The sequence below is a fragment of the Cebidichthys violaceus genome, unplaced genomic scaffold (genome assembly GCF_023349555.1).
Source record: "Cebidichthys violaceus isolate CVI_PGR_0920_01 unplaced genomic scaffold, fCebVio1.0.p SCAF_97, whole genome shotgun sequence".
NCBI classification, from domain to species: Eukaryota; Metazoa; Chordata; class Actinopteri; order Perciformes; family Stichaeidae; genus Cebidichthys; species Cebidichthys violaceus.
In genome coordinates this window covers 79,289-92,500 of record NW_027176983.1, presented here as the reverse complement: position 1 = coordinate 92,500, position 13,212 = coordinate 79,289, and the positions used below count along the sequence as shown (strand labels likewise).

At 45.3% G+C, this 13,212-nt stretch overlaps 1 protein-coding gene across 3 annotated transcripts in view; it reads left to right on the top strand.

Annotated features, from left to right (window-relative positions):
* Positions 1 to 12,942, top strand: part of man1a2 (mannosidase, alpha, class 1A, member 2) — a 100,738-nt gene extending 87,796 nt beyond the window's left edge. The window contains exons 11-15 of one of the 3 annotated variants that reach the window (XR_011102203.1): positions 1 to 194; positions 1,826 to 1,998; positions 6,381 to 6,496; positions 7,296 to 8,706; positions 12,609 to 12,942. The exon at positions 1 to 194 is cut by the window's left edge and continues 26 nt beyond it. Coding sequence is in view for 1 of the 3 variants with exons in the window: in XM_068704620.1 (XP_068560721.1) it covers positions 1 to 194; positions 1,826 to 1,998; positions 6,381 to 6,496; positions 7,296 to 7,431 (619 nt within the window). In the remaining 2 variants the exon portion in view is untranslated. Of the gene's footprint in view, positions 195 to 1,825; positions 1,999 to 6,380; positions 6,497 to 7,295; positions 10,739 to 12,605 lie in introns of those variants that run through there. The other 2 variants (XR_011102202.1, XM_068704620.1) reach the window with 2 other exon arrangements.
* Positions 12,943 to 13,212: the final 270 nt, after the last annotated feature.

Below are 13,212 nucleotides of genomic sequence, written 5' to 3'. Positions count from 1 at the left end.
ATCCAACGGCGGCCTGACGTTCATCGGCGAGTGGAAGAACGGCCACCTGGAGAGGAAGATGGGCCACCTGGCCTGCTTCGCCGGCGGCATGTTCGCGTTGGGCGCCGACGGCTCGCCCGACGACAAGGCCGGACACTACCTGCAGCTGGGAGCCGAGATCGCGCACACCTGCCACGAGTCCTACGACAGGACAGGTGAGGAGGGGACGCACGCACACACACACACACACACACACACACACACACACACACACACACACACACACACACACACACACACGTATAGAGCTGCCATGACAGCACAGTAAAGTGGTGGAGAAATTGGGGGTAATGGTGCACTTCTGCCTCTGGTGGCCAAAATGAGTATTACAACAACAAACAGATCAGACATCTTCAGATGAGACTTAAAATATTGATCACCAGATTTAAAAAATGATCGCTAGCCTCTCGGGACTTCCATACGAACCAGACTTGTGTGTGTGTGTGTGTGTGTGTGTGTGTGTGGGTGGGTGTGTGTGTGTTAATCCCTTCAAAAGTCCTGTCTTCAACTCCGCAGTAATTTTTTCCACACAGTCGTAATGCTCATCGCACTTAATTGGCAGAAAACACAGAGGATGTGAGGAGATGAAAATGCATTAAAATGAAGGAGAAGCAGGATTTTGATTGCTTCATCACACACACACACACACACACACACACACACACACACACACACACACACACTCATATCAGAAAAAGATGATGTTTATGTTATCTCGTTTTCTTCTCGTAATCATTATTTTACTGTTTTATCTTCCTGACTTTATTCCTTTGGTCTCTTCTTCATTTTCCATTTTTCTCTTTCTATCCTTTTCTTATCTTGTCTTCTCCTCCATCTCTTCTCCCCTCCATCTCCTTCCCTCCTCCCTCTCCTCTTCTCACCTCCATCTCATTTCCTATTCTCTTCTCCCCTCCCTCCTTCCCTCCTCCCTCTTCTCTTCTCCCCTCCATCTCTGCTCCTCCTCCTCCCCTTGTCTCTTCTGCACCTCTTCTCCTTCCCTCCTCCCTCTTCTCTTCTCCCCTCCATCTCTGCTCCTCCTCCTCCCCTTGTCTCTTCTGCACCTCTTCTCCTTCCCTCCTCCCCTCTCCTCTTCTCCCCTCTATCTCTTTTCCTCCTCCTCCCCTCTTCTCTTCTCCCCTCCATCTCTTCTCCTCTTCCCTCATCTCTTCTCCTCCTCTCCTCTTCTCCCCTCCATCTCTTCTCCTCCTCCCCTCTCCTCTTCTCCCCTCCATCTCTGCTCCTCCTCCTCCCCTCGTCTCTTCTGCACCTCTTCTCCTTCCCTCCTCCCCTCTCCTCTTCTCCCCTCCATCTCTTCTCCTCCTCTTCTCCTCTTCCCTTCATCTCTTCTCCTCCTCCCTCTCCTCTTCTCCCCTCCACCTCTTCTCCTCCTCCTCCTCCCCTCGTCTCTCCTGCACCTCTTCTCCTTCCCTCCTCCCCTCTCCTCTTCTCCCCTCCATCTCTCCTCCTCCTCCTCCCCTTGTCTCTTCTGCACCTCTTCTCCTTCCCTCCTCCCCTCTCCTCTTCTCCCCTCTATCTCTTTTCCTCCTCCTCCCCTCTTCTCTTCTCCCCTCCATCTCTTCTCCTCTTCCCTCATCTCTTCTCCTCCTCTCCTCTTCTCCCCTCCATCTCTTCCCTCCTCCCCTCTCCTCTTCTCCCCTCCATCTCTTCTCCTCCTCTTCTCCTCTTCCCTTCATCTCTTCTCCTCCTCCCTCTCCTCTTCTCCCCTCCACCTCTTCTCCTCCTCCTCCTCCCCTCGTCTCTCCTGCTCCTCCCTCCTCCCCTGCAGTGTTGAAGCTGGGCCCGGAGGCCTTTAAGTTCGACAGCGGCCTGGAGGCGGTGGCCGTGCGTCAGAATGAGAAGTACTACATCCTGCGTCCGGAGGTGATCGAGACCTACTGGTACATGTGGAGGTTCACCCACGACCCCAAATACCGTCAGTGGGGCTGGGAGGCAGCGCAGGTAAGACTCCTCCATCAGTAAATACAGTCAGCAGGTGGCCCTCATGTCAGGTTCATGGTTTCACCCTTCAGCTGTTCTCTCTGTGCAGAAAGATTAAGAACTAATTCCCTGTGAACTCTGAGCCTTCTGGTTAGAAAAGGAATAACACAAAAGACTTCTTTATTTGGGTGTTGTGCTTTGAGATTAGTCAAAGCTCCTGATTTTGTGTGTGTGTGTGTGTGTGTGTGTGTGTGTGTGTGTGTGTGTGTTCTTTTATCTGTTGTATTATTAACACAGAGAGCTGAGCTCCTTCTGCTGCAGCTGGAACTGACTTTAATATCGACTTGTTGAAGTCAGAAGGTCAGATTCCTCAAAATACAAAATGTCATTTATGTGTGTCTGCTGTGAGCCGTAGCAGCAGCTCTCTTCTTCCTCTTCCATCTTTCTCTTCCTATCCTTTTCTTATCTTGTCTTCTCTTCTAACCTCCATCTCCTCCCCTCTTCTCCTCTCCCCTTCATCTTGTTTCCTCCTCCCCTTTTCTCCTCTCCCCTCCATATCTTTTCCTCCTCCCCTCTTCTATTTTCCTCCTCCCTTCTATTTTCCTCTTCTCCTCTCCCCTCCATCTCTTTTCCTCCTCCCCTCTTCTCCTCTCCCCTCCCTCCTCCTCTCTGGGAGCACAGGTACCTGCAGGTGAACGTGTTATTTATTCTTCCATTGTTTGATTTGAACGTGAAGAAAAGAGAAAGTAGAAGAGGAATGAAAGTAGAAGAGGAATGAAAGTAGAAGAGGAATGAAGGTAGAAGAGGAACGAAAATAGAAGAGGAATGAAGGTAGAAGAGGAATGAAGGTAGAAGAGGAACGAAAATAGAAGAGGAATGAAGGTAGAAGAGGAATGAAGGTAGAAGAGGAACGACAGTAGAAGAGGAACGAAAGTAGAGGACGAACGAAAGTAGAGGAGGAACGAAAGTAGAAGAGGAATGAAGGTAGAAGAGGAACGACAGTAGAAGAGGAACGAAAGTAGAGGACGAACGAAAGTAGAGGAGGAACGAAAGTAGAAGAGGAATGAAGGTAGAAGAGGAATGAAAGTAGAGGAGGAATGAAAGTAGAAGAGGAATGAAGGTAGAAGAGGAATGAAGGTAGAAGAGGAATGAAAGTAGAGGAGGAATGAAAGTAGAAGAGGAATGAAAGTAGAAGAGGAACAAAAGTAGAAGAGGAACGGAATTAGAAGAGGAACGAAAGTAGAAGAGGAACGAAAGTAGAAGAGGAATGAAAGTAGAAGAGGATTGAAAGTAACGAAAGTAGAAGAGGAATGAAAGTAGAAGAGGATTGAAAGTAACGAAAGTAGAAGAGGAATGAAGGTAGAAGAGGAATGAAGGTAGAAGAGGAATGAAGGTAGAAGAGGAATGAAAGTAGAGGAGGAATGAAAGTAGAAGAGGAATGAAGGTAGAAGAGGAATGAAAGTAGAAGAGGAATGAAAGTAGAAGAGGAACGAAATTAGAAGAGGAACGAAATTAGAAGAGGAACGAAAGTAGAAGAGGAATGAAAGTAGAAGAGGAACGAAAGTAGAAGAGGAACGAAATTAGAAGAGGAACGAAAGTAGAAGAGGAACGAAAGTAGAAGAGGAATGAAAGTAACGAAAGTAGAAGAGGAATGAAGGTAGAGGAGGAATGAAAGCCCTCTTCACTCCTGTGTGTGTGTGTGTGTGTGTGTGTGTGTGTGTGTGTGTGTGTGTGTGTGTGTGTGTGTGTGTGTGTGTGTGTGTGTGAGATGTGTGTGTGTGTGTGTGTGTGAGATGTGTGTGTGTGTGTGTGTGTGTGTGTGTGTGTGTGTGTGTGTGTGTGAGATGTGATGTGATGTGTGTGTGTGTAATGTGTGTGAGATGTGTGTGTGTGTGTGTGTGTGTGTGTGTGTGGTTGTACGGAGGAGCAGGAGTGACACTAAAGAGAGCTGCTGCTGACGGCTCACCGTCGCCTCGCTTGCATTAATTAATATTGCATAGATGCACACATACATCATATATACGTCTGATCTTATGTAAATCAGCTCATCTGTACTTTTATGTCTTTATGGTACAAGTTTAGTTTTTATGGTAACTTTTCAAATTAGATTAATCTTGTTATTGTTTGTAGATGCTACAAATATTAATTTTAATATTATAAAGTTGTCTTTTTTGCCTCTTCCTGCACTGTGATATTAATTATCTCTGTTATGTTTGTTTATTTTTATTTTATTGTTTAAATTGTGCAAAAATAAATAAACTAAAGCTCAACAATGAGGTAAAAATAGAGAAGAATAAGTGTGTGGATACGCAGCTCTATTCTTGTGTCCTACTTCTACACTGTGTACTACTTGTGTACAGTAAGTACTCTCTATTCATAAGTACACTTTACTGTTTTGTGCAGTTAGTGTAAGAAGTAAATATACTTAATAATGATGTGCAGACAGGATGCTGCCGTATGTGCTCCTGATGAATATGTCAAGCATTATTTTTTGTTTATTTTAGCAACATTTGGTATTGATTTAATAATAAATATCATTTTATAAGCAGCTCCTTCATCTGCATTACACTGTAGGAGATTAACAGTAGCACACGTTGATCTTCTGCGCTTTTATTATATTACTTATTCCAGTTTCAACTCACTCATAATTAGTATTTAATATTTATTTGAGCGTCTTGGATGCTCGTTACTTTGAGGCCTGAGGCTCAGTCCATGTCCACACCAAGCCCGACGTCTTACTGTCGTCCTCATACACAAACACCTGCAATCTCCTCTGTGTGATGCCTCAAAGCTCCACACACACACACACACACACACACACACACACACACACACACACACACACACACACACACACACACATTACCTCTGTACTCCAGCTGCATCCATCTGCTACACCAAACCTGCCTCTGTTTGTCACGCTTCCTCTTTTCACAGCTGCCATCACCTCTGGCGTTTACCCGTGTGTGTGTATATGTGTGTGTGTGTGTGTGTGTGTGTGTGTGTGTGTGTGTGTGTGTGTGTGTGTGTGTGTGTGTGTGAGACAAATGTGTCCTCACTTACTAGCTGCAGACACATTGTCCTCCTCCTACAGGTGGACTTTATCATCATATAATTTATTTAGCACAGATGTTTATGGTGTGTGTGTGTGTGTGTGTGTGTGTGTGTGTGTGTGTGTGTGTGTGTGTGTGTGTGTGTGTGTGTGTGTGTGCATGCGTGCGCGTGCGTGTGTACACGCACATGACGATGAATACCAGGAAGTACAGTCCAAACTCTAATGTGACTGAAATCTGCTGACAGACAAATGGTGACCGGAGGACTTGTGTGTGTCTCTCTTTATGTGTGTGTGTGTGTGTGTGTGTGTGTGTGTGTGTGTGTGTGTGTGTGTGTGTGTCTGTGTCTGTGTCTGTGTCTCTCTCTTTATGTGTGTGTGTGTGTGTGTGTGTCTGTGTCTGTGTCTGTGTCTCTCTCTCTCTCTTTATATGTGTGTGTGTGTGTGTGTGTGTGTGTGTGTGTGTGTGTGTGTGTGAGAGAGAGAGAAACACTGAAAGACAAGGACAGAGATAATGCCTTCAATTACATGCGTTAACGGTGAAAGTCGATACGATGCGAGCTGGACTGTGACGCAGCCGGGATCTTTATGGAGCCACCAATTTCACTTTAACAAGTCCTCATCACAGATCAACAGAGCTCACAGGTAGAGAGGTACCAACCCACGGTCACCAGCTGGACGGCCGCTGCCTTCATGATACGTGTGTGTGTGTGTGTGTGTGTGTGTGTGTGTGTGTGTGTGTGTGGACGGGGAAAGCACCTGCTGTGACGTAGTATTGTTCACTGGTGTTTCAGTGCAGGCTCTGCTGTTATTAACACGTCCTCCATGTTTGTTGTTGTTGGAGATGAAACCCTGTAAAGCTGAGCTGAATGGACAAAGAGAGGCTTTACATCACACTCAAACCAGAGGCTTGAGTTTGTCCTGAAAACACCGGACACCATGTGTGCGTTTTTGTTCAAAGAAAATCTCAACATTTTCCATTTTTTCCGCCGTAAATCTGCAGGACGGCAGATGTGAAGAGGACCCGGCTCTTTTAAAGGAACACTTTAAATATAAGGAGTCCGGTCCCTCGCTTACGAAACGGACCGACCCAAAAGACCGTTTCTAGAGGGTGAAATGTAAAAGGAGGCGTTTTGTGGTAATCTTCTTGTTGCTCCACAGCTGCTGCTTCCTCTCTCTCCAGGACTCTAATCTGTCACAAGCAAAGACATTAATTAAAGCGTGCTTTGTAAGCTTATTACAAATATTCTCTTTGCTCTTTTATTTCCCACCACTATTCCTCTTTGTCTTCCCTTCTCCCTTCCTCTCCCTCTCTCCTCGCCTCCTTCCCTCTCTCCTTGCCTCCTCCCAGGCCATCGATAAGTACTGCCGGGTGAGCGGAGGTTTCTCCGGAGTGAAGGACGTCTACTCCTCCAACCCGACCTACGACGACGTGCAGCAGAGCTTCTTCCTGGCCGAGACGCTCAAGTGAGGGCCCCCCCCCCCTAAAAAAACACAACCCACCACTTAATGAGTTGATTAAATGTTTTGACGATTGATTCAATGAATCACTTCTGTGATGAACGCCATCGGGGTGATGATGAAAGAGAACACCGTGGCTTCTGTTGCTACTTCCAAGTGTTTTAAAGGCATCATCATCATCATCATCATCATCATCAGGGATGGATGGATGGACGTGGCTCTTTGGCTCCCCCTGCTGGCAGCTCTGTGCACGTTTTCTCCTGCTGGCAGTGCAGATGTGTGCACAGTTGTTGCTGTTTCACTCAAACGTCGTGACGAAAAACCAGCAGCCAAACGCTATTTATCTTCATGTAAACCATTGAGGTTATTATAACCAATGATGTGATGATCGGTGGATAGAGGAAGAGAAAACACTCATTTAAGTGTTTAGTTCACACAGGAGGACACAACCATGTAGACGGTGTGTTCATTGAATAAACCCCCCAAAAAACATGCTACATTTTAGCTTCAGTTGGAGTTTTTAATGGTAGGTCTCCGTTTCTCCGTCAGCTGTTCTTCGACTGACGCTGTTAGACTCACTCCAGGAGGAAACGCCCGGGTTTGATCCTGGTCTTCTGATTATGACCAAACTGGTTTCAGAATACAGATCAAAAGAATTTAGGTGAACAAACAACGTAGAAGAAAATGACTTAAAGAGCTGATGGCGTTCACGTTGGAACCTGTTTGTTCCTGTCTGTGTTTGGGGGGGTTTTGCCCGTCATTCACTTCTTTCTTCTTCTTCTTCTTCTCTCCCCCCCCCCCCCAGGTATCTGTACCTGCTGTTCTCCAGCGACGACCTGATGCCGTTTGAGAGTTGGGTCTTCAACACGGAGGCTCACCCACTTCCTGTCCTCCACCTGGGCAACATCACGCTGCCCGGCAGCGAGCCGGCTCAGCGGTAAACGGACCGTTTTGGAGGTGTGGGGGGGGGGGAGGGGGGGGGGGGCATCTTATCTCCTCCACTGGCACCAGGAGGGCGCCGCCTGTACCGCCCGCCTACCCTCCAAAAAAAAATACATAAAAAAACAAACACACCCCCACCAACACTGGATAGACTTACATTCAGCTCTACAGACGCTCAGCTGCTCTCTGGACCACAGACGCCCCCCCCCCCCCCGAGGAGACGGAGGACGTTCGAGTCTTCGCCGTCGTCGTCTTCTTCTTCTTCTTCTGTGTTTCGCTCTCTTGACTCTGTCCATCTCTCCGTCTTCTCTGGAGGACGGCGGATGTGCTGCTCAGCCGCTCCACTCTGGAGGACCGGAGGCTTGATTTACCTTTTTTGTTTTTGTTTTTGGTTGGGGGGGGGGGGTTATTATTTTTTTGGTGTTGATTTGAGATTTGACCAAACTCGTACAGACTTTCGAGCTGCGGCACTCAGAGTGCATTGTGGGGGTTTTCTGTGAAGGGTTACAGTCGTGTCTGACGCTGTACCGATGGAAGTGACGTTTTTTGGGGGGGGTTTTGTTTCCAGGCAGACGGACTTGAGGACTTTACAGGGTCTGTTGTTGGTGAGGTGTGTCTGTAGTTCTGGACTAATCCTTACTGGGGACACAGGGTTGAATCACAGCCCCTCCAGTTCTCCCTGAACCCAAACGCCTCCCCATTCCACTTCCTGTTTGATCTTCAGATGAACTTTTACCTTCAGTTGTGAGGGCGGGTTGTGGCCTCCTCCTCCTCCTCCTCCTCCTCCTCCTCCTCTTCTAATCCTCCTTTTTCAGAACAGTGGACCATTGTAAGTGGAGCAGCTGGGCCTCCTCATCCTCCTCATCTTCATCTCTCCACGTTTCTCCTCACCAAACACAGAACATTCTGCTGCTGCTGGAAGCTGAAATCTCTCCATGACAACACAAAAACTAAAGTTTCTTTCCTGCTTCTTCTCTCCTCTTCACCTCCATCACTGTTTCAGGTCACGCGTTGTGAGGCTGATGTGTTTGAGTTCAGATAACCCGTCTGCTGTAGATCATCCATTTGTGCACTTTGTGTGTGTGTGTGTGGGGGGGGGGTCTGTGAAGAAGGAGGCCAACAGGAGTGTAGCACTGAGCTGAATAAATGGCGTCTCACCCGCTGAGCTCACATCCCTCTTTTGCTCTGTTCCACCATCATCATCACCATCCTCATCACCATCACCATCACCATCATCATCATCATCATCACCACCGGTTGGACCTCCTCTGACTGTAAGTTGCATGAACTCTTCATCGTTTGAACCGCTCCTCGTCCACAACAAGAAAAACACTCTGAGGCCTTTAGTCTCTTCTAGGAGCAGAGTCTTTGTTCATTTCTCCTCTGTGTAAGAGTTCCATAGTCTGAAACAAAGTATGAAATACTATATGATAGATATATATATATATATATATATATATATATCATGCAAATCTTTAAATCTGTGGAGAAATTGAGATCCGGGAGAAGTCAGGCATTCTGAAATGGAACAAATCAACGGCATTTATTTTAATTTCTTTGTAGTTTCAAATGCACGACCGTCGCTGAGTCTGGATAGTGAAGCGACTCCGTTGCTAAATATTCCGTTAGCCGGCAACCACGGCAACTCAGCTCTAGAAACACCCGCTGAACGCCGCATCCAGCGGTTCTCCTGAGACGGATTCCTCTCAAATGTGTTGCTGCAGGAGAACCCGACGCAAGTCCTGAGATCTCGACTCGGACGTAAACCTCAGCACGTTTGGTTAAACATCAGCCTGACCCGAGAACACAGACCAGAAGATTTGTAGTAGAAGTTGAACTAAAGCAGAGAGAGTCTGTTGTTTTAGTTTTTTCGTCCGTTTGATTCTGTTCAAGCCTTACTGTCACATGTGTGTGTGTGTGTGACGCCTCGGCCACTTCTGTGCTCTTCAGCGCCCGTTGCTTTGTGTTGTTGTTGTTGTTTTTTTTGTTTTTGCACAAACACTTCCTGTCCTCTGAGAGATGCAGAGCAGTGATGGAGAAGAGACTAAAGAGACGACCGCTCAGAGAGCTGTTGTCTAAAGAGTCTCTATAAACGTATCAATGAAGCGACCGACCGATTGAAGTCGTAGTTTCTCTCAAAATGCGGACGGAAAGAAAAGTCCAGATTTTAAAAGGATGAAGCTGGAGATGATTTCTCCTCTTTCTTATTCATATTTATTTATACGGCACCTTTAAAACAAAGTGCTTCAGAAGGTCGTAGAAAACACTTCAGGACTGCAGTGAGATAGAATCAAAACATAACATAAAATACGTTCAGTTAAATGAATGAGAAGTGATTTAAAAGCTCCCGACTAAAAGATGCTGATCACTTCTGTTTATTGTCACTTGATCCCATGAAAAGACCAAAAGCCACCGGTCCTCTGTGGACTACTAACAACACAACGCGCTCCACCGCCACTGAAGTTTATTCAGACTCACACCTCGTCCTGCTGCCACAAACACTCACCAGACATCAAATGTGTATTAATCCACCGCAGAAAGTAGTCCCCAACAAACTGTACTGTCATCTCCTGTTTGAGTGACGTTCGCTTAAAAACTACAACACCCAGCTGCTTTTGGAGATTACTTTCCTTTAATATATATTTTTGTGTTTTTTTTTTTTTTTTTTAGAAATGATATAAAATAGAAAGTAAAGAGATGTTTTTTTATTTTCATGGGATTAGTGATATAGAATAAAGATAAGACGTAAAAAAAACTAAACCTATGAAATAATATCTGCCTCATAATTTAAATCCTGTTGTCAGACATTTGTCGGTGGTGATTTGAGGTAACATTTTGACACGTAATGTCAAAATGTTAGCTTGGTTTTGAGGCCAAACTTCTGACCCGAGTTTATGTTTAATTAATCCTTTGAAGTGAGGGAAACAGGAAGTTGTCGTCGCTCCTCTCCAGCGTGTAGATCAGCGTACAAACATTCACGTCCATCTGGTGTCATCTTCTCTTTCCTCTCAACGATCCATGGATGCAGCGCCGTGTTGGCTCTCAGTACCGCTGACATCACGCTGACATCACGCTGACATCACGCTGACATCATCAACACTTATATCTTGTGGTGGGGGGGGGGGTTAGCCTAGGTGGAAGAGCCTGGGCCATCGAGTCGCTGGGAGCGACGGTGATTTTGAAAATTGAGTGTTCTGTATTTGTATTTTTACTGAACTAAAAAAAAAAAAAAAAGATCAAATTAAAGTATCTGTAAATATGTTTAAAACTGAGACACAAATTCAAATAAAGATGTTATGAAAAGTGGTCAGAGCCGTATGTTCCGTGTTCTTTCTAACGCTGACATGTTGCTTTGGCCGTGTTGGAACCACCGGGTCAGAAGAATGACGAACACGGCGACTCTAATATTAAGACATGTGAGTTTTTTACTATAAGAGGCGAGTCTCGCTGGACGCCCCTGATTTGCATAAAGTAGCCTAGACCTCAACTTTATGCAAATGAGGCTGATGCACCTGCAATTACCGCTTAACGCCAAAGAAAACAAAACAGGAAACTTTGAGCTTGTGAATCCTCTGCATTCTCTCTAGTGTCCACCAGGGGGCGACTCCTCTGGTTGTATAGAAGTCTAGTCTAAAATGACTCTACTTCTCTCTTGATTTATTCCCTCAGTAAACATTGTAAACATGAGTTTATGGTCTCAATCTCTAGTTTACAGTCTTCTTCAATACAGCATGATGTTCATTTAGTACATTATGGAACATTTAGAGTCAAACAGACCATAAAGCAGGGGATGCTTTAGGGGCGGGGCTACACGCTGGTTGACAGGTCTCTTACCAGAGTCGTATACGGCGTCTCTACGTCACTCCTCCTCAGTCCAGATATGGTCACTTCCTGTTTACTGGTTGCAAAAAAAAAAACAAGATGGCGCCGGCCAAAATCCAAGGGTGACGTCATGGTGAAATACGGCGTCTTTCAGGTTGGTTACAAATCGTCCTGATTGGACAGATTCCATTGACTCCAAAAATCAAAGGATGGCTCCTAAAACTGTACCAAACATTGAACAACTTAAACGTCCCTCTTAGTTGGAGATTTCTTGTGTTGTGTTTAAAAGAACACAGTGTGGACAAAGTCCACGGCGGCTTCCTCCAAGATGGCAGCTCTCGTACTAATAAGCGGCGTTTATCTGCAGCAGGTTCTGTTTATTCACGGCCCGCATCTGTTCACCATCACCGCAGTCACACCATGTTCCCCCCCCGGACCTGTAAAGAACTCGCTGTCCTTGGACCGGATCAGTCTGGTCAGCGCAACACGTTGTTCAACTTTGAATCAACTTTTGATTTTAAATGGCAAAATTGCCAAAAATAATTAACACATTTTTATTGTTTTTGTCTGTGAAAAAAAAAAGTCAGCTCTTTAACAAAGTGACTCACCACATTCAGAGAGATTTATTCCACATTTAGACATTTTAAAAACCTTTTTTATGGTATTAGAGGGGTGTGACATATTTAACATCATCTATTAAATATGAGTATTCACTTTTTAAACATGTGGTGTGCTCTAAATGAACTGGCATTAGATCAGTACTTCATAAATGATTGGCGCTTCTCTTCTGTCGCCATGAAGTTTATGAGTTTACATCATCGTCGGTTGTTAGAAAATAAAAAAGACAATTATTATAAGATGTCTTCATTATTCATTTTGACGTCTGTGAGTTCAGTCGACCTCAGTAAAGTCTGACGGCTGATTCCGTGTCCGACGGGTGAATTTTAATATTTCTTAATTTGTTAAATACCTGATAGACAATATTTAGCTTGTACATCTGCCAGAGCTAACCTCAAACTCACACCCAAGGTGTGTGTGTGTGTGTGTGTGTGTGTGTGTGTGTGTGTGTGTGTGTGTGTGTGTGTGTGTGTGTGTGTGGAGAACACTTTCCTGGCACTTTGGGCTCTTGGCGTGTTTGTCTGAGATAGTCGGAGGGAAAGTGAACAGGTGCTTCCTGTTGGAAAGACGGCTGTGAACTGGAAAGTTGTGATCCCAGTAAACACACACACACTCCGATAAGTCGGCGCATATCAGGAACATAATATTGGTCGTTGCGTCAGTGTGTGAGCGGTTTCATAACGTGTGTGTGTGTGTGTGTGTGTGTGTGTGTGTGTGTGTGTGTGTGTGTCAGCAGGTGGAGGAGTGCTGCGCTGCTGACGCTCAAAGCCAAACATCTAACTTCTTACGTTACATTATACGAGGATCCGTCGGCTACTATTGAACGGGGAGACGCGTCGATTGGGAGCCGCAGGGAGTCAGCAAACACGAGTGGAATATATTTCGGTGCTGCCTGTAGCTTCAACAGACGTTCATATCACGGCTGTGGCGGACTGGATGTGTGGAAAGTTTTCATGAATTAAAATTTGTCCTCAGTCTGTGATGGTTCTCTAACTTTAAGATGAGTTCAGATGAGAAGCGAGAAGAAGCAGAGACGTTTCTATACAAGTTCCAGTTTAATTTAAGTTTTACTGCAGAATAAAATCTCTTTACTTTGAGCTATGTTGTGTTTTTTTTTTCATTTAACAAAATAAGGCAAACTTCTCAAATCTTCTTCAAATCAATAATAAGTTATTAAGAAGATAACTGCATGAGTCTCTTGGTGAACCGCGTCCGAGACGACGTCGACCAAAGACAGTGTCCCCCTAAAAATATTCAGGTTGATTTTGCGCTACTTTTGAGTGCTTCATCGGAGATTTAATGGATTTTCACTGACCGTTCAATCAACGGCCATTAAATCT